Source organism: Nyctibius grandis, chromosome 10 (assembly GCF_013368605.1).
Source record: "Nyctibius grandis isolate bNycGra1 chromosome 10, bNycGra1.pri, whole genome shotgun sequence".
Classification (NCBI taxonomy): Eukaryota; Metazoa; Chordata; class Aves; order Nyctibiiformes; family Nyctibiidae; genus Nyctibius; species Nyctibius grandis.
In genome coordinates this window covers 7,442,361-7,460,955 of record NC_090667.1, presented here as the reverse complement: position 1 = coordinate 7,460,955, position 18,595 = coordinate 7,442,361, and the positions used below count along the sequence as shown (strand labels likewise).

Here is an 18,595-nt window from a genome sequence, read left to right as displayed (position 1 = left end):
TCGCAAAGTCCCTTCCCAACACCTAGCAATGGCTGATGTCTGGAGCACAGCAGCTGTCTGCACATGAGTCTGCAGCTCTCTTCCCTTTGTGTCACACATCCACCACTGCAAAACTGGTCAATTTGACCACTGTACAAGTACAATTTATGGACTACAAAGCCTACATTTGCCTCCCATTGTGGGGTGAGAGGAGACAACAGCATGGTCACATTGCAGTCAGACATCTGTCGTGGCGAACGCCATTCCCACTTACTCTTGCCAGGCTGACTCCTGTTGGAACCTTGTATGGAACGTATTTTCTGTAGATATGACCAACTCTAGAGCAAGGGATGTCCTCCATGCGACCCCCACACATCCATACCTGCGGAACATCAGAGATACAGATTCGCTCTTGGTTACATGGAGAAAAATGAAGAAGAAAAAAAGGTTTTCAAGTCATGAAAAAGCTTAAACCCCATTTTTTACTTTAAAGTACACTCTCTCCCAAATACCCTCCCCCTCCTTGCCTTTGTCTCAAATCCTATAACTACCCACTTAGAGCCATGCAGCAAGCCTTGGTTCAGCACAAGTGCTATCAAGCCCAATGGCTAAACAGTTCAATTTTGCATTCTTTAGAGAAAAGAACAAAAAAAAAATCCAAGCACCCAGAGAACAGCACACTTCAAATTGATATATGTTATTACAGCAATAGTACCCACAACACTTAAACTGGACTGCCATATAAGATCTGGGGGTAGGTTGTGTAAGGTTGCTGTAAAAGAGAGGCCATCTCTGTAGTACAGGTCATGTGTTACACAAAACACCCCAGGGAATTCATGAGCCTGTTCAAGTGCCAGAAACCAGAAGAAACTGCTACTTTTTCCCATGGTTATCACTGCTCTCATATGGTTTCATTGCTGACATGACTCATTGCTTTGCAGCCTTACAATTAAGTAGAAATCCCTGTCTGGTGAAAACATAATTAGCTTTAAAAAAGCCCTCAGAAAGTCACTGGAACACATTGCTATTTGAAGACTACCTTGATGGTTGGTTAATGTCTAGATTAGGCCCAGAAGTTTCTTTCCCCATCTGGGAAGATTTCACTCTGTGCCAACACTGCAACAACTTGGTTCTGTTCCTTATTTATAGCGTGGATGTAATCATTTTGTCCAAGTGAAACCAAAGGAGATGTTTTCTGAACCAGCCAATCTACTTCATTAGGTTTAAGAAATATATTCATATGTGCTTCCCAGAGCTATCTAATCAATACTTAAAGAAAAAGTATCCTTCAGTAGGCAAAACAAATGACACACTGAATTCTTGAAGCACGACACTCTCTTGCCCTTCATTTTGTCCCAGATCTTACGTTAATGCCCCGAAGGCAGCAGTATTTAAGAAGCTCCACTGGTGCTGCAGGCTGATGCAGTGTTCTTGATCTCTCCATTCACTGTGGCTCATTTGAGCCACCGCAGTTCACTCTACAATGAGCTTAGTCAACAGCTTCACACATGCAATTCCATTAATATTCTACAGTGACAATATTAAATACATAGCTCAGAAGAGAAATATTTGGCCAAGGCTGCTGCATAATTATTAGCTCTGACACAAAAGTCCTCTAGAGTTTCAGCTCTCTCTACTGGCCCTAATAATTACAGTCATTTGCTGACTGCTTATAACTTAATGGAGGTTGGTTGCTCTCAGTTAGAGGAGTATTTTTCACAGGCAACTTTTAAAGTTCAAGGTACTTAATTACATGTCGTTATGGTGAGAGAAATAAGAAGAAAGTTGACAAACACTCCTACAGAATTTCATTCCTTTTGTCCCTGCTGTGTCTTGAGAGGCTGGTACAGAAGAGATGAAGATGAAAAAAGAAACTATCTCTCAGCTTCTGTGAAGTTTCTAGTGGAATTAGAAATGCTGCTTATTCTGTAGCTGCTGTGCTTTTTACCGCAGAGGGCCACGGTGTGATTTCTCTGCTAGGAAATTAACAGGTAGACTGAGAAAACAAGAATTTGGGGATGGTTTTGTGTTTCTATGACAGAAATGGTTTGTGCAAGGCTGTAAGAGCTGCAAGAGACCTGGGAACTATAAAAAACTGCAGGAACAGCTGAAGAAGCCTAGAGCTCAGCTGCACAGCCACACACACTCCTCAGCAACCCATATTCTTACACTGTGCACTGCAGCCTACATCCAGAAAGCCCTATCAGTTCACAAGCAGCTGCATTTTAGTGCAACACAAGCCTGAATGAAAACACCAGCTTGTTATCCGTGCTGCCTGCCCATAGAAGGCCTCACCTGCTCCTCATCTCCAAGGAAAGGCTTTCAGTCAGGCCACCGTGAATACACATGTCCTCCGAAAACACGACTTCCCTAAGTAACGTGAGAAACAGACCCCTGCAGTCAATATGCAGCTAGAGAGGAGAGCACTGACCTTGCACTGCAGATCTTGTGAAGCAATAATACAGGCAGCACTTGGCTACTGCGTGGTACGCTGGAGAGACAGGGGGTATGGGAAGCTAGACAGAGCTGATGATACGCAGGGCCAAGAGCTCTGAGCTGGGACAAGACTCCAGGCACAGAAGACGACATTACATAAACACATGTAATGATACGATAAGAAAATCTACTTAACTGAGTTACTGAACAAGGAAAATCTAAGATGAGTTTTACGTGCACTTTTCCTAATCACGCTTTAAAATATTTACTCCCAAATGATGCTGCAGTTCCCAGTGCTGCACGGAGGCAATGGAAAGCTTCCTAATTCCTGCTAGCAGAGCTCAGTGACCCTTTCAAGGTACTTTGCCAACTCAGTGCCTTTTTAACATTGTCTCATGCTGCAAGTGACAGTGTGGCTCTTGCAGTACAAATCTAATTTTAAAAGCATGCTTTCCATTCATTCATTGCTGCTTTGATTTATTTTATTAGTGATCTGCTTTGTGTGGTGACAGAACTCATTACAACCTCCATAAAGACAATTACCAGTCCTTATCTATAAAACTGGAAGAAGGGGGAGAGGGAAAGAGCGTGACATGCATGGGTAAAACACAGCTAACAAAAGCATTAGAAAGCTAGAGTTAAAGGTCAGAGGAATCACATCCAAGGGTCTGTCAAGGAATAACTGCAAGTGAAGCAAACCCAAAATAGCCGCGTGCTAGCTGAGAGAACACTTCCACTCAGTTAGCAATGTTTGGTTGGTTTTAAACACGGGTACAGTTCACAGGCATGGCACACCAGAACTTGCACTGCTAAAAATACAGCGCTGTCAAACAGCTGACCCAGCGCTGTTCTGTGGGGCAGCACCCTGTGCCTTTGCGGTTACACCGACTGTCACTCGCTGTGGTCTCCTTAGGCCAGGGGAGCCAGTCTCCTCTTGTTGCTGTTTTACAGAAGGCTGAGATGGTGCCTCATCTCCCTGGCTGACGTGACAGTAAACATCAGTGCCTGAACTTGACGCACTTAATTTCAATCAGCCATTTACTAAAACGCCGTAAGAACAAGAATTAAAGCTGCTCAGGCAGGCAGTGCTTTATATAATGATCTAACCAGATCTCATTAGGAGACAAAAGGAAATTTCTCTTCCTCCTCAGGCACAATTTTACCAATCTACATTTTGAGCTAGGAATCTAGCAGCTGACAGATCTGAGAGAATTAAGAGAAAACCTGGCTGCACTGAGGTCAATGGGCACACTGCAACAGATTTTTCTAAGCCCACAATCTCACCATAATAATAAAACCATATAAAAGGGAAGTAAAATAACAACACCAGTGATATTACTTCCATCTTCTCAGTGGCCTGGAGAGCTGTAACTCCATATTCATAAAGCGACTCAAGAGCCTTTGACTCAGCTAGTGTGCTATGAAAGCACAAGATAATATGCCACCTATTCTCTACATGGGAATGTTATGCTGATCCAATTCCCTTTCTGCTACTTCAGAAAACAGTGTCACGTAAGACAGCTGAACCTCTCCTCTCAAATACATAATATAATACTGCAGTTAGTGTGTGAACACAAATTATCCAAGGTTTATGGTTTCCAAAGACTGCCCCATGATGAGCCAATGCTTCCCAAGAGAGGGGAAAAAACACAAAGGGAAGAGTCAAGCCTTGAAAAGAAAGCTGCTTCTGCAAGCCACAACAGAGATAAAGACTATGGGATGGACCAAGGGAGAGAAGCTGGCTGGTTGTGAGCACACACTGAAAGATGGGAAGAAAAGAACGCAGTGGGTAAGTCAAGGGGGTTCTCTGCATAACAAGGTAGGTGAGAGGATGAAAGCAAGGGGAATCAATATTTCAGGGAAATCATAATCCTCTGTATTGTAAGCATCAGCTGCTGTTGCAGCTGGGACTTACTGCTCTACAAAAGATTAAGGTAGCTCAAAAGGCACTGTTTTTGCACGATGCCTTCTCTCACACAACACACACCCGCATGGCCCCTCCTTACCGTCTGGAGCATTTTAATGAGAGCACTTTCCAATAATCACGTTTCAGAGAGTGGATGGGTCCGCTTTCCTGCTTGGTGGGAGGCTACTCTGGAACGTGAACCAAGCACATAGGGTGAACAGAGGCCAGAAAGTCAAGTCAATGGTCTGAAACTGATCTCTGCATCACCAGAGAGGAAGGGAGAAAGAAGCCACCCTGTACTGCAGCTGAGAGCTTTAGAATTAAGCAGCATGTGCTGGCTTAAAAAAACCCCACACAGAAAAGCAGCAGAATGCCCGGCCTGTTTCAGTGTGGGCAAACGTGAGCTGCTGGAAAGTGGCGTGAGTATGTGCCTGGAATAAGCAGCGGAGGCTCACAATCAGCACTAACTTCAGCGATACAACTAGAAATGCTGTTAGAAGTGATCCCTCAGCAGCTGCACCCTAACTACGCACCTGCCAGGAGGCCAGTGGCAAAATGTGAATCAGAAGAGTGCTGCTGACATGGGGCAAAGGAGATGCGTGCATTAGATACACAGACAGAAGCTATGGAGCACTCGGATTTGTTGGAAAACATGCAACGTACTTTATGCTATGGAAATCAGGAGAAGTGATCCATGTTGATGCTTTAGGAAAAGGATCTGGAAAAATGCAATGATCTACGATCACCAGAATAAGTGCAGGGGATGTTTCCTATTGCTGAAGCAAGGAGTGAAGATCACGAGTACTGCTCATTTCTTTTGCCTCCCCCTTAATTGTTCCTTTCAGGGCAACTGTCAACGTGGCTTGTTTGCACGAAGCCCTTTGAATTTTACTACGGCTTTACAATCTCTGAATTACAAGACAAACATTTCTAAAACAGAAATGATCTCTCACTCAGTGAAGGACATTTTGGATTCTCATTCTTTGCTCTTGAAGTATAATGTGCAATTAAAGGATTGAGAACCACACCACTCAAGATCTGAGGTACAAAGCACATCTACATTTATGCCTACACAAGTCAGAGACATCACATCTTCTGTTTCCCCATACACAAAGTCAGAGACTATATATGGAAGAGAGGTGTGAAGCAGCTTAATGAAGATTATGTAAACCAAACCGAACAGAAGCCACAAAAATACTGGAAAAAGAGGCAACATGATCACAAATAAAACTGAGCGTAGGTAAGTGCTGTACAAAGCAGCATTTGTAGAAAGGCACAGTTTAAATGCTCCACATATACTGCTCTGAATTAAATACATTAATCTCAAAGAAAAAGAAGTGGTTACGTAGGCAGCAGAATGTAGGTATTTGTTGAGTGTGCAGAAGCATTCAGACAATCAGAGCTATTAAGTCGTGCTTCGAAGAGGAAAGACACGTTGTCACTTTGGGTAAAGTATTCAATTTTGTTCACATCATTGCAGAAAGATACAAAAGACCAGGAAAAACTCTGAGAGGAGAGGTGACTCCCAAAAAGCAAAAAAACAACCTCAATGAAGTCCACTGAACAGAGAAACTACAGCTGTAGAGTTAGGGGCAGCAGAAAGGGAAGTCAAAAAGTGTCGCAGAGAAATAGCTGAGCATGCTTGTTTACCCTGTCTGCAAAATACATGATCATACTCAGAGGTCAGCATCTAGTAATCCACCAAGATGGAGGAGAACAGTTCTTACACCACGCAGATCTGCAGAGCAGTTTGCCTGGAGCATTCTGCAAGCAGGATTCTTGAAAAAATGAGGCTCCTTTGAGCAAGTGTAATGCCTGCAACTGAAATTCAAGATTGCAATCGTCCTGTTGCCTCTGATGATGACCTGAAATAGGAAGACCCCTGACCTGTAGCAGTACTGGGTTATAGGCACTGAGCTATTCTGGATATACACAGGTCAAGAGAAGGAAGAAGCGTGTGTTTTATGCTTGAATACAGAATGGATAGATCGACTCCTCCATTTCTAATCTAGAAATTTCTGTTTTAAGGGATTGAGAAGACCCAGAAAACTACAAACCATCAGTTAGGGTTAGAAGGTTTGTTTCTAATTTAAAGTTCACCTAAATCTTTTTGTCCCTCCAGCGTGCTATGTTTTCTAGTGATGTTTGGTGTACATGTTTCATCCAAGGAGCAAGGATTCAGTTAATAGTGTTTGATCCATCCTCTGGCTAAATGTTTTCTGAGGTGCTCAGCACTGATGGTTTCTCTTTTGGCTTGCCTTCAGCTTGAAAGTTTCTTCTCAGAAGGAAGCAGAGCCAGCTGATGACAGAAATACATATGATCTCAAAACAGAAAGGCAAGAGGCTCCTAAATAAACTTGTTTATTTCCAGTCTCTCAGCAACAGAGCCCTGGATTTTAAAATAAAGGCAAAAAACTGTAAAGCACAGACCACACATGGCCAAAAAAGAATATGCTTAAGGAAAAAAAAAAAAAAATCTACTCCTGGTGAGGCTCGAGAAGGCCAGATCTGATGCAATGGATCAAAGACCAGCAGTACAAAAGAGTACCTGCACCCACAACTTCCCAACACAGGAACAGATTCTTTGTTAAAGCTGGGCTGTAAATTTGGCACTCTTAGAATCTGAATTCCCACTAGATAATAAATAATGTGAAAGCAGGTACCCCACGTCTAAACCCAGAGCTTTAAATTATTTGACAGTGCCCCTTTAACTACAAAATCTCAGTCTGCTTCTAAAGGTAAAAACATAACTCTAAGCTCGCCAGGAAATGTCATAGATTCATAAATTCTATGAACAAACCTTCTATTCTTGCAATTCCAGCAGAATTATTAAATCTATCAGCCACAGATGAATGTATCAATTTATCTTAATTTCTGAAAATACACTGAGCCTCTTTCAGTTAAAACTTAATTTTTCTGTTGCACAATGAAAGAAAAAAGGGGGTCTTTGCAAAGATTAATTAAAGCAAATCTATCCCTCCATAAATTACCATCTCTGGACTGAAATAAAACACAGCATGTTTCAGAGAGGATAAGCAAACAGATGAATGAAGCAGTCTTATTTCCTGCAGATCAAGCAGTGTGACTGTCTGCTGTGGCACTGGAGACAAAGGGCTTGCCCAGCCACTGTCATCGCTCTTGGAAACCAGCGTTTTCAAAAAGGGCCAAGGAAAAGAGGCTGAACACTGCCACTGCCCCCCTGCAGAGAATGACATTGTTACACAATTTCATTACATGCAACACAAAGAATAAATGGCTCTAACCATAATGACATCTCCAAAGAGGGTGCCCCCCTCGTCCTTCCTGCTACTGTTATGGAGGACAAGGGACCTCCAACGTGACTTTATTACTCAACGTTTTTTGTGAGCAAACAATGGAAGAAAAGACACTGTCTTGAAAACAATGTATTTCCCTGCATTGTTTGCTGTACAGCAGTACACGGTGTGTAAGTGTGGTAAAAGGGCTGTCTGAATATAGTTTGATGTGCCTTTGAATCGCACAGCGGCATCGAGCATTAGGAATCAGTTTTGTGAGAGATCAACCATGACTTGTTTGTTGGGGAGACAGATGAGGAATTCTAGCCACCAAAGCTAAACTGTGCACTATGTTAGCATCGCTACCATCTTCCAGCCTCGTGCTGAGGCCAACTAGCTTAGTTCAGTGGTATCCAGACACCTACAAGATTGTATACTCAACCTCTGAAAAAGAAACCACGTGGTAGCCCAAACAGAGTTTAACATAGAAATCTTTACTCGATTTGCTCCAGGCTATGGAAAGGATTCCCACCACTGAAGAGAAGACTAGCCCCCCTCTTCCAGTGGTCTGGGACATGCCAGGGGGCTTCCTAGATCAGATTTCAGAGTGCCACACTCCAAGATAACACAGGTACCAGAAGTCTTTGTGGGTCACAGTAACTCGTTACTATTAGCATACATTTTTGGTCGTCTGGCTAACTCTTATTTTAAAGCCCTCAGCTGAACAGCTTGGTCAATCAGTAACAGAATTGTCCCCATGCCAGGCAGATAATGATCTGAAATCATTGCCAGCAACATCGTTATTATCCCACTTGTTGAAGATTTCTTACAGGGTGATTAATAGCCTCAGTTCCTTACAGCCAGGAGTCAGATGCATTGACTACAGACAGTAAGTTACTCTCATCTCTGGGAACTCAAGATCAGGACTGAGGTACTCAACTGGGCAAACGCTGAGCTGCCTGAACCCTCCTTCCCTCAAGGAGGAGAGTATTTCATCTTCTCGCCAGGGTGAGTACTAAGAAGCCTAACAGTCAGAGCGAGCTCCACACAAGCTGACTTACCCTTTCTGGGAAGCGCACATGCATCTGAAGCTGTGACCTCAGAACAGGGGACACCCCAGCTAATCATGCTCCAAAACTGACCCTCACAAATGACTGGTCACATCATCGCTGTTTCTTCTGTGTACTATCTTACTACTCCCAGCTCTTTCACCTTTAGTCACACATAAAAGCAAGGACAAGACAGATCATTCACATTCTGCGCCTCAGAACAATTCTTACTTTTCAAAACAAAAGCAATTTCCAGAGAACATAGCTCACCTTAAAGGATATTTCATACTGCTCTCCTCCCCATATCTCCAGACCTGCATCATACCCTCCCAGCTCCCAGAACCACTTTCTATCGACTGCAAACAGTCCTCCAGCCATTACAGGAGACCTTAAGGAAAAACCAGACTCCATATTACAAACACATTCAAAGATACATATCTCCAGCTAAACATTTAAAAAACAAAGAAAGAGTTGACAAATATTCTTTTCGCCACCCAGTGCTGCTGGTGCCTTTGCAGCCCTGTCGGAGCATCAAACAGTTGGTTTTGCATTATCTACTAATTTCCCACTTGCAAATGAGGAGGACCAGACCAGGCTCCCTTCAGGACCAGTCAATGCCCTTCCTCCAAACAGGCAAAAGAGATCACCAATAAGTGACAGGATACAACCTCTCCCAGAGGGACCCATGTGCTGCACACGTGGTGCTTTTGTCTCAGTAGTACGATCAAGTCATTGAGCTTGACCTCAAAAAGTGTTTTGTTGAGGGTTTTTTTGAATATTGCAGAAGTATAACGGACAGCAGAACAGTCTCAATGCTGGCAAGCACAGCAATAGCAGAACATAACCTGATCATAGATTTACTTCTGCAACGCACTGCAATCATCAAAATTGCTGTAACTATTCTGCTAGGTTTTCTTCTTCCCCCACCTAGGAATGACATATAAGCTGCCACTGGTTTGTTGTTTTTGGCAGAGCATTAGGGATACTAAGTTATGTTTGAAAGATTTCAGTAATAAATGACCATATTAAATGTTACAAATTACAGTTTTAAATGAAACGTTAACTTCTGCGAGGAATTAAGGTGGCAAAAAATAGCAATGAAAAGGAAAGTGTTCACAGCTACTACACAATGCATTTCTTTTAAACCAACAAAGCAAACAGCTGCCAAGAAAGCAAGTAGCTTAACACCAGCTTCTGACTTTTACTACACTGAGGTGTAAACCAACCCTGTAACAGGGTGTTATTTTGTTAGCCAGCTCTCAGCACACTGCATTTCAGTAACTTACTCAAAGGGATCACTGGGATCAAGTTTCTGCAACTCAGGAGGAATAGGGATCCTCTTGTAATACATCTCCCAGTCAAATGCACCTCGCATTGCGTCTCCAGCCTGAGTCTCATATCCAAAGTGGTCATGATCAATAACATCAATCATAGGGCAAACGATAGTCTTGCGGTTTCGGGCAATGCGATCTGAAGATTGGAGAAACATGTTAGAAAACCTGCACCGGGTGGTTCCATTGATCATGAAATTACAGAAAAGAGCATCAAAATACGAAGCTGTCCAAGAGCGACTCAGCTTTCTTCCCGTTAGTGCTCTTTTGGGCAGATGCTCCAACTCATATCAATTTATCTGGTATTTCTGCAATAATTGAGATATTGAAGCTGGAACTATTGAGATAAAAACACCAAACACTCATGCTAGAGTGACCATCACCCAGAAGCAGAACGGAAAGACACAGCCACACTACCACAGATATCTAAACCGCCAGGCTAAAACCAGGCAAGCTTGAACCTAGTGAACAGTCCTCATTTTAATGAGCAACCGGGACGTGAACCCCTTCTGCACAGATTCAAAGCCAGGGCAATAACCCACTGTACCACCCAGCTTTAATTGCTATGCCAGAATCTGGCAGGAAGCAATTCAGACTAATGGCATAACTACTCTCAGCAGGCTCAAGAAATTCAAGTGTACCTTCTCCCCTCAACCTTTTCTTCCAACCAAATAATACAAGACAGAATTAATTCCTGCATAAACATCTGGAACTTCTTAAATACTTTATTACTGAGACGGTCTCTTGTTGGAAGTTAACTTTCAGAGCAGAGGCGACAAATGATGTTTCAGCTTCCAATGCACGTCTAACAGATCCTTTCCATGCTTTAAAATTAAAGCATACTCTACGTGTTCTTGTTTAAATGGCATTTGAGCTAATTCTGTCCTCCCTCCCCAGGGCTCATGAAGCTGCAAATGTTCAGCACTATTACCAGATACAAACTGTAGTGAAAGCAACAGTATTACTATCCAACAATCCTGCTGACGACTCTGACTAGTTTTTCTTAAATCTCCACTTGACTGTTGTTGCCACAGTTTATTCAACAAAGTCACACCTCAGAGAGAGCTTTGACAGGTCACTTGCAATAGGGTTGTAAAGGAGTTTGGCACTGGCCAGAGGCATACAGGTACCAGAAACAGAAGGCACTGTCCTTTCAATTAGTCATCCTTGAAAAGAACCGACATTGTAGAACTGATGCCTCCTTAAAGATGAAGCACTGCCTTGGAAAGGACTGTACATGTTCTACAAATACATACCAGCAGCTGTCATTCACAAGCAGTATTTTCCACAGGCTGGCAGACTATGAAGTTAAATACAGTTACAGAGGAGAAAAAAAACCCTAAAAGCTACTTAAAAACTGTATGTAAAGACCTTTTCTGTATCATAAAGCCATTCCTCTCTGCAAGCTGCTGAATGACCATGTGATAGTTTACTCATCCAGCAAGCTGTAAATTATTTAAGATTTCATTTAGTGAGGAAACAGAACATGATCTCTGCTCTTTAATTAAGCAAAGCATATGATAGGGTTATTGTACAGTGCAGGACTCTAGAACAGAAAAAAAATCTTGTATTAAGGGCTACAAGTTCCCAACGATTCACCTGAATCTTGTGGTCGGTTGTTTTTTTGTTTTGTTTCTTTTGTTTGCTCTCCCTTTTAAGACATTTCATCTTCCTTTTGCCCACTTACAGCAGGAGGGGAAATAAGCAGGCGGAAATAAAACAAATTCAACACCAACATCCGTTGCCAGTTCTTTAGCAGTTCAGTCTTCAGCCACATTCAGCACCTTGCGCTTACCTAACAGAGGTGGCAGCCAGTTCACGTTGGCCTCACAATGGGAATCCAAGAAGGTGATGACGTCCCCTATTGCCACAGAGGCCCCCAGCATTCGAGTTCTTATCAGCCCTTCTCTCTTTTTGGTTCGGAGAATTCTTACATTTGGGAACTGGGCCATATAATCTTCCAGGCGTTTCTTCAGGTGTTCTGTATGGGAATGAGAAATTTAAACACTGTAACAACTAATTTCTTAAAAATGCAGTTCCTTCTTTACCAGAAGAAGATGTCTTTGGAAGTAGGTCCTGAACAGTTAACAAATGCAATAACAGGAAAAAGGAAGTAAGAATAATTTTATTTAAATCCAATGTTTAATCATAACTTCTTAACCAAGACTTCTGAAGATGTTCCAAAACCTTAGGAGCAATTAAAAAAAAAGAGGAACTAGGAGAAGATGGAGGAGAACAGGGTGAGAAAGAAAACAGCAGAGGAAAAGGAATAAAAAGCCAGCAGGCACACGTCTGGGAGAACTTTATCAGAGCAGACTGCAGGGATTCTCAGACAGTTTTGCAGAAAAACAGTGCAGCTTAGAAGAGAACCAGGACAATTTACTTCCAGAAGTAAACTGCACCCAGTGCATTTACGCTGTGTTTGGTTTCTTCGAAACACAAAACACGACCAACCACTCATGCATAAATAAAAAACAACAAAAAGCCTAGTCAGACGTCCTCCAAGCCGGCAAGGCAGGCATAGCCACTCTATATACTTGGATGGCTACATAAAATGCTTATCAGAGGAGATATTTGCATTTAAATATGGAAATATTTATGCTACTGAATATGGACTGGAGCCACATCTGAATTAGCACAGACACTTGTGGTCACCACGATTAACAAGAATTCAAACAGGAAAGCTGCAGAAAAAGATCACTGAGTGATCAAAACAATGGACAGCTTGTTTAGACACAGAAATAAAAAGCTTGGTCCGCATAAAGAGTCAGGGGCACAGAGCTATCTTTACATCAAAGACTGAAGCACCAAAGAAAAAAATAAAAATAGGCCAAGAGCTGATGCTGCCCTAATCACTAAGGGGTTGATCTTTTGGCATCTGAAGTTTTGACTTACTTGACAGCAAACCCCATTCACAGCGTGCCAGGGACTGTTCATTAACGCACAATATCCACTGCCATCAGCAACCAGTCGAGGAAACAGGCCTTGCTAGGCAAGAGCTAGTTTGTCAAATCTAAGCAATTAAATAATCTTAAAATCTCACACACAAAACTTGAATGGAGGCAATCATTCAAATATAAATAACCCCACAGGTTTGTTTGCCTTGACTATAGGGGACAAAGCAGGAGCTTTGCCCAGATGCAGTGAGATGTCCTATGAAATGTACTGCTCCTTCATCAACAGCCTGTGTAGCAGAGCCTTCCTTGGCTTCCAAAGCAGGGATGAAAGGCAGGGGCTGAAAAGGCAGACAGCGTGAAAGCGCCCCTGAACAGGGCACCAGGGAAGCCAGGTATTGGAGCAGCTCTCTAAAAAGAGCAAAGAGGGCAAATAAACTTAACTAAGTTATAAGCTTTCCCCCATGGTGCTGACCCAGCAATTGTGCTTTAGGGTTTTAGCTACTGGAGCTATAAAATGGGCAAAATCCCTATGACTAACACACATTCTGCACCTTCTCTTTGAAGCAGCCATCACCTGCCTTCCTTCAAAGATCACCCAAATCAACTTCTTTGCTTTTGAGGTATTCCTAGCAAGCCCTGTGCCCTTTTCAAAGCTTTATTTAACATTCCCCAGGATTTTTTGCTCACCAATGCATTTTAGTGTTTTGCCTGACAGGTCTAATTGTCCCACAATATCTACATAGGTTTCCCTGCTCAATAGAGCCTTTAGTACTTCTCGCTGTCTAGCATGCTTTTCCCTCATCCTTTTCAAGTCTCTTCTGAATACATCCTCTCAAGCAACCTAAAATTTTGTCCATTCAATTACAGATTTTTCAAATAAGGGCTTTCCATAGAGACTAGATATATTATTAGCATAGCTGCCTTCCTCTTGAGGCAGTGGGTAGACTTAAAAAGCCAAAAAAAAAAAAAAAGGTAGAAAAAAGAAAAAGAAAAGCCACCACCACTGTTCTTTCACATCACAGCTCATCCCTTGGCATTGTTGGTTTATGACAAAAGATTAGCTCATCAGAAAAGAGAAAAAACAATCCTCACTTTAAGAATAAATCAGCTAAGCCCAAGCCAGAAGGTACACCTTAGTTAAGCTACCCAAAACAAGATAAACACAAAAGTGGCTGCCAGTGCTCATTATAATAAAGGAGGTAACCATCACAGAGAAGCTCTGGGTCCAGTTCCCCTAACAGTAGCCACATCAGACCCAACAATATTTACGTTATCTAAACTAGACCTACAAAGAACTGGAAAGTCTTAAAAAAATCCAAAGCCCCAAAACAATGGAAAATACATAGAGACTTTCTGCAACTCTTTATTTTGATAGAAACGAGAAAATGAGACTGAAAGATCCCAGAGGTTTGTCTTCCACCTGTGCACTGCTGATTTTATGTTTTGGTGTCATATATCTTTCTGAACTGTCCTGGTCTGTTGTGCAATTTCATCTGTGATGACACCTGAAGGCAACCTAACCAATTCCCCCAGGGGTATGAGCACGGCACAGCTGAGCCTGCTACCAAGAAACACCAGCATGTGTTTGGAGCTGCTCTCACACAGGAAGATACCCACCAGCAAGTGAATGAAAAGTCACTGTGGAGTTGGCCATAGTTGTAGTGACAATGATGACTGCTCTGCTACAGACTACCTGAAGCAAACTGATTTATTGCTATTAATGGGCAAGCAGCTAAGAACTGAGAGTTTTCCCCAATTTAATAGAGTAACTGGAGGGAAAAAAAAGGCACAGGAGCCACAGAGTTTTCGGTGAGTAATCCACAAAGAGACAGCAGGAACTGTAATCCGCTCACGTGCCACTCTGTTCCCAAAAGCTGGGTTTGGTTCTCCTTTACTACATCTCCATAGTAAAAAAAATACCAAAGCATTTCATGCTTGCAGCGAGCAGCCTGCTCTGCGCTGCATTGGTAAGAAACGTCTCACACATTAGGAATCTTCTTATGTCTCTGACGGCTGGAAGAAGCAAGGAAAAGCTACAGGTACTCCATCAGCACCCCGGTGTTCTCACTGATGCAGGACACACACACGTACCTAGCGCTGTCCTCGTAGCCAGGAGGGATGATGCTTAGATAAGCTGTTCCCAATTGCTGTAGAAAAATCCATGCTTGATTGTCGCATTTTATAAGGTTGAGACTTACGTATCCTGAACTGCAACTGAGCAGACTTCATCCTATCTCCTTTCCCTTACTGAAGAGTCACAGATTTCCAAGCGATCTCACAAACGATGTACACAACACAGTGAAATGTACTGTTTAAAGACAAGGTTTTCTTATTTCCTTATCCCTGCACTATTCCTGCCCCCCAGCCCGGCCTCCACACACTCGGATGGAAAATAGTTATTTAATTCTATTACAAATATTGACACAATTAAGTCAATTTTTGCTTTTAAAAGAAAATCTCAAAAAAACAAACAAGTGGCATTAACTGCTACAAAATTTTATGAGGCTGTAAAAAAATATATTATGGAATCTTGTCACACTGAGTGATTTTTATTACAAGGGCAATTTTCTTTAATAAAAGTTGTTAGGTGAACTGGATGGATTCCAATGGCTGTGCCTACGCTGGGCAAAGTAATACAGCCCAAACATATAAATGAGAGTAAGATTATCTGCAGATTAAAAACCGGGCTGGTAGCCTGCTAATAGACTTTGCAATAAACTTGATATACAGTGTATACATGAACAGTACCAGTCAAGAACCACTGCGTGCTTTATTTTGAGCTGTAAATAAAACTATATGAAGATAACAGAGAAGCTTCAACGGCAGGCTTGCTTAACATAAGCAGTCACAAAGATTTCCAAAATAACTTTTTTTTTTTTTCCTCCCCCTAGGTCAAATTCCTGTGGTGGTCTCACTGCACTTCTTCCTTCTGGCCTCACCACCCAAGCAGAACTGAGCTCAGGTGCCATTAGTCTGGTGACCATTTGTAGCATGGCAAGGACTTTCCAAGATAGGAATTTCTTATGTCCAGTTGAGTTTTCATTCCAGCCACTGCACATCTGCCAACTGAACAGGCACCTAAGAAATGTTACCACTTCAAAAACAAACATATGCAGAAGCCAGAAGAGAACAGACGAATCCAAGGATTTTTTTTTTTTTTTTTAACAGCTTAAAGAGGCAAATGCATGAGAAACAAGGCAACTTAGACATGGATCTACAGGACTAGAACAGCTTAAATAGCACTGCAGTTGCAGGGTCCGTGGAACTCAACTGTTCACGTCAAAGCAGAAGTTACCTCAATACGTCCCCCCATGGCAAACCAAGCAGCCTGTCTCCACTTAGCAGTGTCTGGATCCTCCCTGTCTCTTTCACATCCCATTGGCTCAGCCACGTTTTCACAGAGGCTTGTGCAAAATCACCAGTAGGTTTGTAGCCTATTTTGAATTGATTTGGCTCCAACCAAAGTCATTTTCCAACAGAAATCAGCAGAAGAGATCCAGCAATTCTCAAGTTTCTAACATCCTGCCTGTATGCTTTAAGTTCAACAGCTATTCACCTCAAGAGCTGCTCTGCAGTACAAAGGAACCTCATTCCCTTGAGCTCACGCAGCTCAGTTTTGCAGACAGCAGCAGGCCACTGTAGTCACAGCTCACAGATGAAGCCTGACCCATTTTGTGCCCTTTTCCCTCCCCCAAATCACATACCAAGACCTGAAGCACCTGCTTAGAGATAATTGCTTATGGGGTGGTTACCTTCCCCATAGACACCTACAAAACCCACTGCCATGTGCAACTGGTACATACCTCCCTCCCTGGGCAACTGTGCTAGGCTGCTGCCCACTAGGTTAGCAGAGTTGAAGAAAAGCAGGTCTGATACAGCTACTGGGCTCTTGAGAGTTTGTTTTGTTTTTACGCAGGAGATGCTGCTTGAAAGATGTGGAGCTGATGACTCAGGTCATTCTCTCCTGAGACACAAAGATGGGTGTTGCTCTGAGGAAATCATTGGGCTCTCTTAGAGCAGACTCATGGTCTGGTGGCACTTTGGGACTCTCCAGAGCTCATATGATTAAGATCTCCACCTCTGACTGCAGTGCATCTTGGGCAGCTGCAACCAAGAGGTGCTCCACACACATTTGCTTTCTGTAGTTTGAAGGATTCAAGTTGAATGTTTTGAATAATGTGGCCATTGCTCAGGCTTTTGAGCTGCCAAGGTCATTAACTGATCCCTGGGTTGAAAAGACAGAAGATTTTTTTTGTCCCATCCCATGAAACCTTTATTTTCACAGATATTTGAATTCACAGGAGCTGCAAGCAAACCCTTTACTTTCACTCGGGCAAACTGTCCTCTGCAGAGGAGGATGGGGTCAGGCTTTTAGGACTCAAAACAGCTTGTTTAGCAATAACATGGTTGGCATAACATCTTTTTATATATGTCCCTGTAACATCTCTGTAGTATTTGGCAGGGAAGAGAGTACCAACATCTGTCATAGAAAAAAAATTAACTCATTTTAAGTACCAGTCAGGACTTGAAACTATGATACAGATTTATGGCTAGAGAAAGAATTATGAGGGAAACATTTCCTCTGTCCTACTACTGCAGCATTTCACGGTTCATATGTTACTTTCGACCCTATCAGCTTTGGTTTCTGAATTTTACACTGTACAGCACATCTGCAGCTCTAGTGCCCTTGCTCATCTGAGTACCATCAACCCAACCCAGAATGAGCAGCACTCCCAGATACCTTCCTGCATTACTCAGATGCCACTGGTGAAACCGAAGTTCCCTCTGCCCTACAGTACCCTGCCTCCTGCCCAGGTGCTTTCCTTCAGTTTACACACAGAAGGCTGAAGATATGAAGACGGGAGAGCCATTGCGCTCTGACAATTCAGGGCACTTTCCCCCTCCTGCTGAAGGGCACATGGCACAGAGGAGAGGGCTGGAGGATCTGCAGAATTCCCTTTCAAGCAGACAGGGCTGGTTTCCTCTCCCTGCAGGGTACATTTGCTGGTTTCCAGCCACCAAAACCTGAAGTGCAACTGCTCATCTGGCATTTGTTTACAGGTTATCCCAGCCTCCCATCCCTACCCTCCCACACACAGACATGCTTGTTAAAGATTACAAATGAATCCATTAATCTTTACTTAGATACTTGGCCCTAACGTGCTGTTTAACAATTTAAGAATGAATTATACTCCTCCTGAATCTATCACAATGTGCAAGCCAGGCCTCCCTGAAATAGAAAGCTCTACATCATCGAAATTAACTTCTCTCCCTGTTTTGGTGCAGATGAGCAATCCTTTTAAACAGCAAAATGTGCTGTTATCCAAACAGGCAGCACTAGTTTTAATTTTCTTTCAGTGTTTTCACTCTCTGATCACTGAGGTTGGTTGGGAGGATAATAAACTGATTTAATAAGTTGTACTATGAACACAGTCCCAATAATAGCAAACTGATTAAGCTGATCACAGCCTTCCAAGCTGAATCTTCTTACCAACAAAGAAGCCTGGGAAGGGAAAAAAATAATATCTGTTGTTTCACTGATTACAGTTCTGTGGTAGACTCTTAAAGGGGAGGGGGCCCAGTTTCCACTGCCCATTCTGCATCAGCAGAATGGTCTCAGCACACCTTTAAAAACAAAAACTGGGGAGGGAAAAAGGGTTTCTGTGCATGGGACAATAGCTGAAAGTCTACCACTTCACCTGCTAATATAGCAGTCATCACTGTTTAGACTGTAACAAAGATT

At 42.7% G+C, this 18,595-nt stretch overlaps 1 protein-coding gene across 1 annotated transcript in view; it reads right to left on the bottom strand.

Moving 5' to 3' along the window:
- The window catches only part of GALNT10 (polypeptide N-acetylgalactosaminyltransferase 10), a 46,657-nt gene that overhangs the window by 11,780 nt on the left and 16,282 nt on the right, over positions 1-18,595 (bottom strand). The window contains exons 4-7 of the mRNA XM_068409277.1: positions 11,751-11,936; positions 9,911-10,094; positions 8,895-9,012; positions 254-361 (exon numbers count right to left, since the gene is read on the bottom strand). Coding sequence (XP_068265378.1) covers positions 254-361; positions 8,895-9,012; positions 9,911-10,094; positions 11,751-11,936 — 596 coding nt within the window. The remainder of the gene's footprint in view (positions 1-253; positions 362-8,894; positions 9,013-9,910; positions 10,095-11,750; positions 11,937-18,595) is intronic.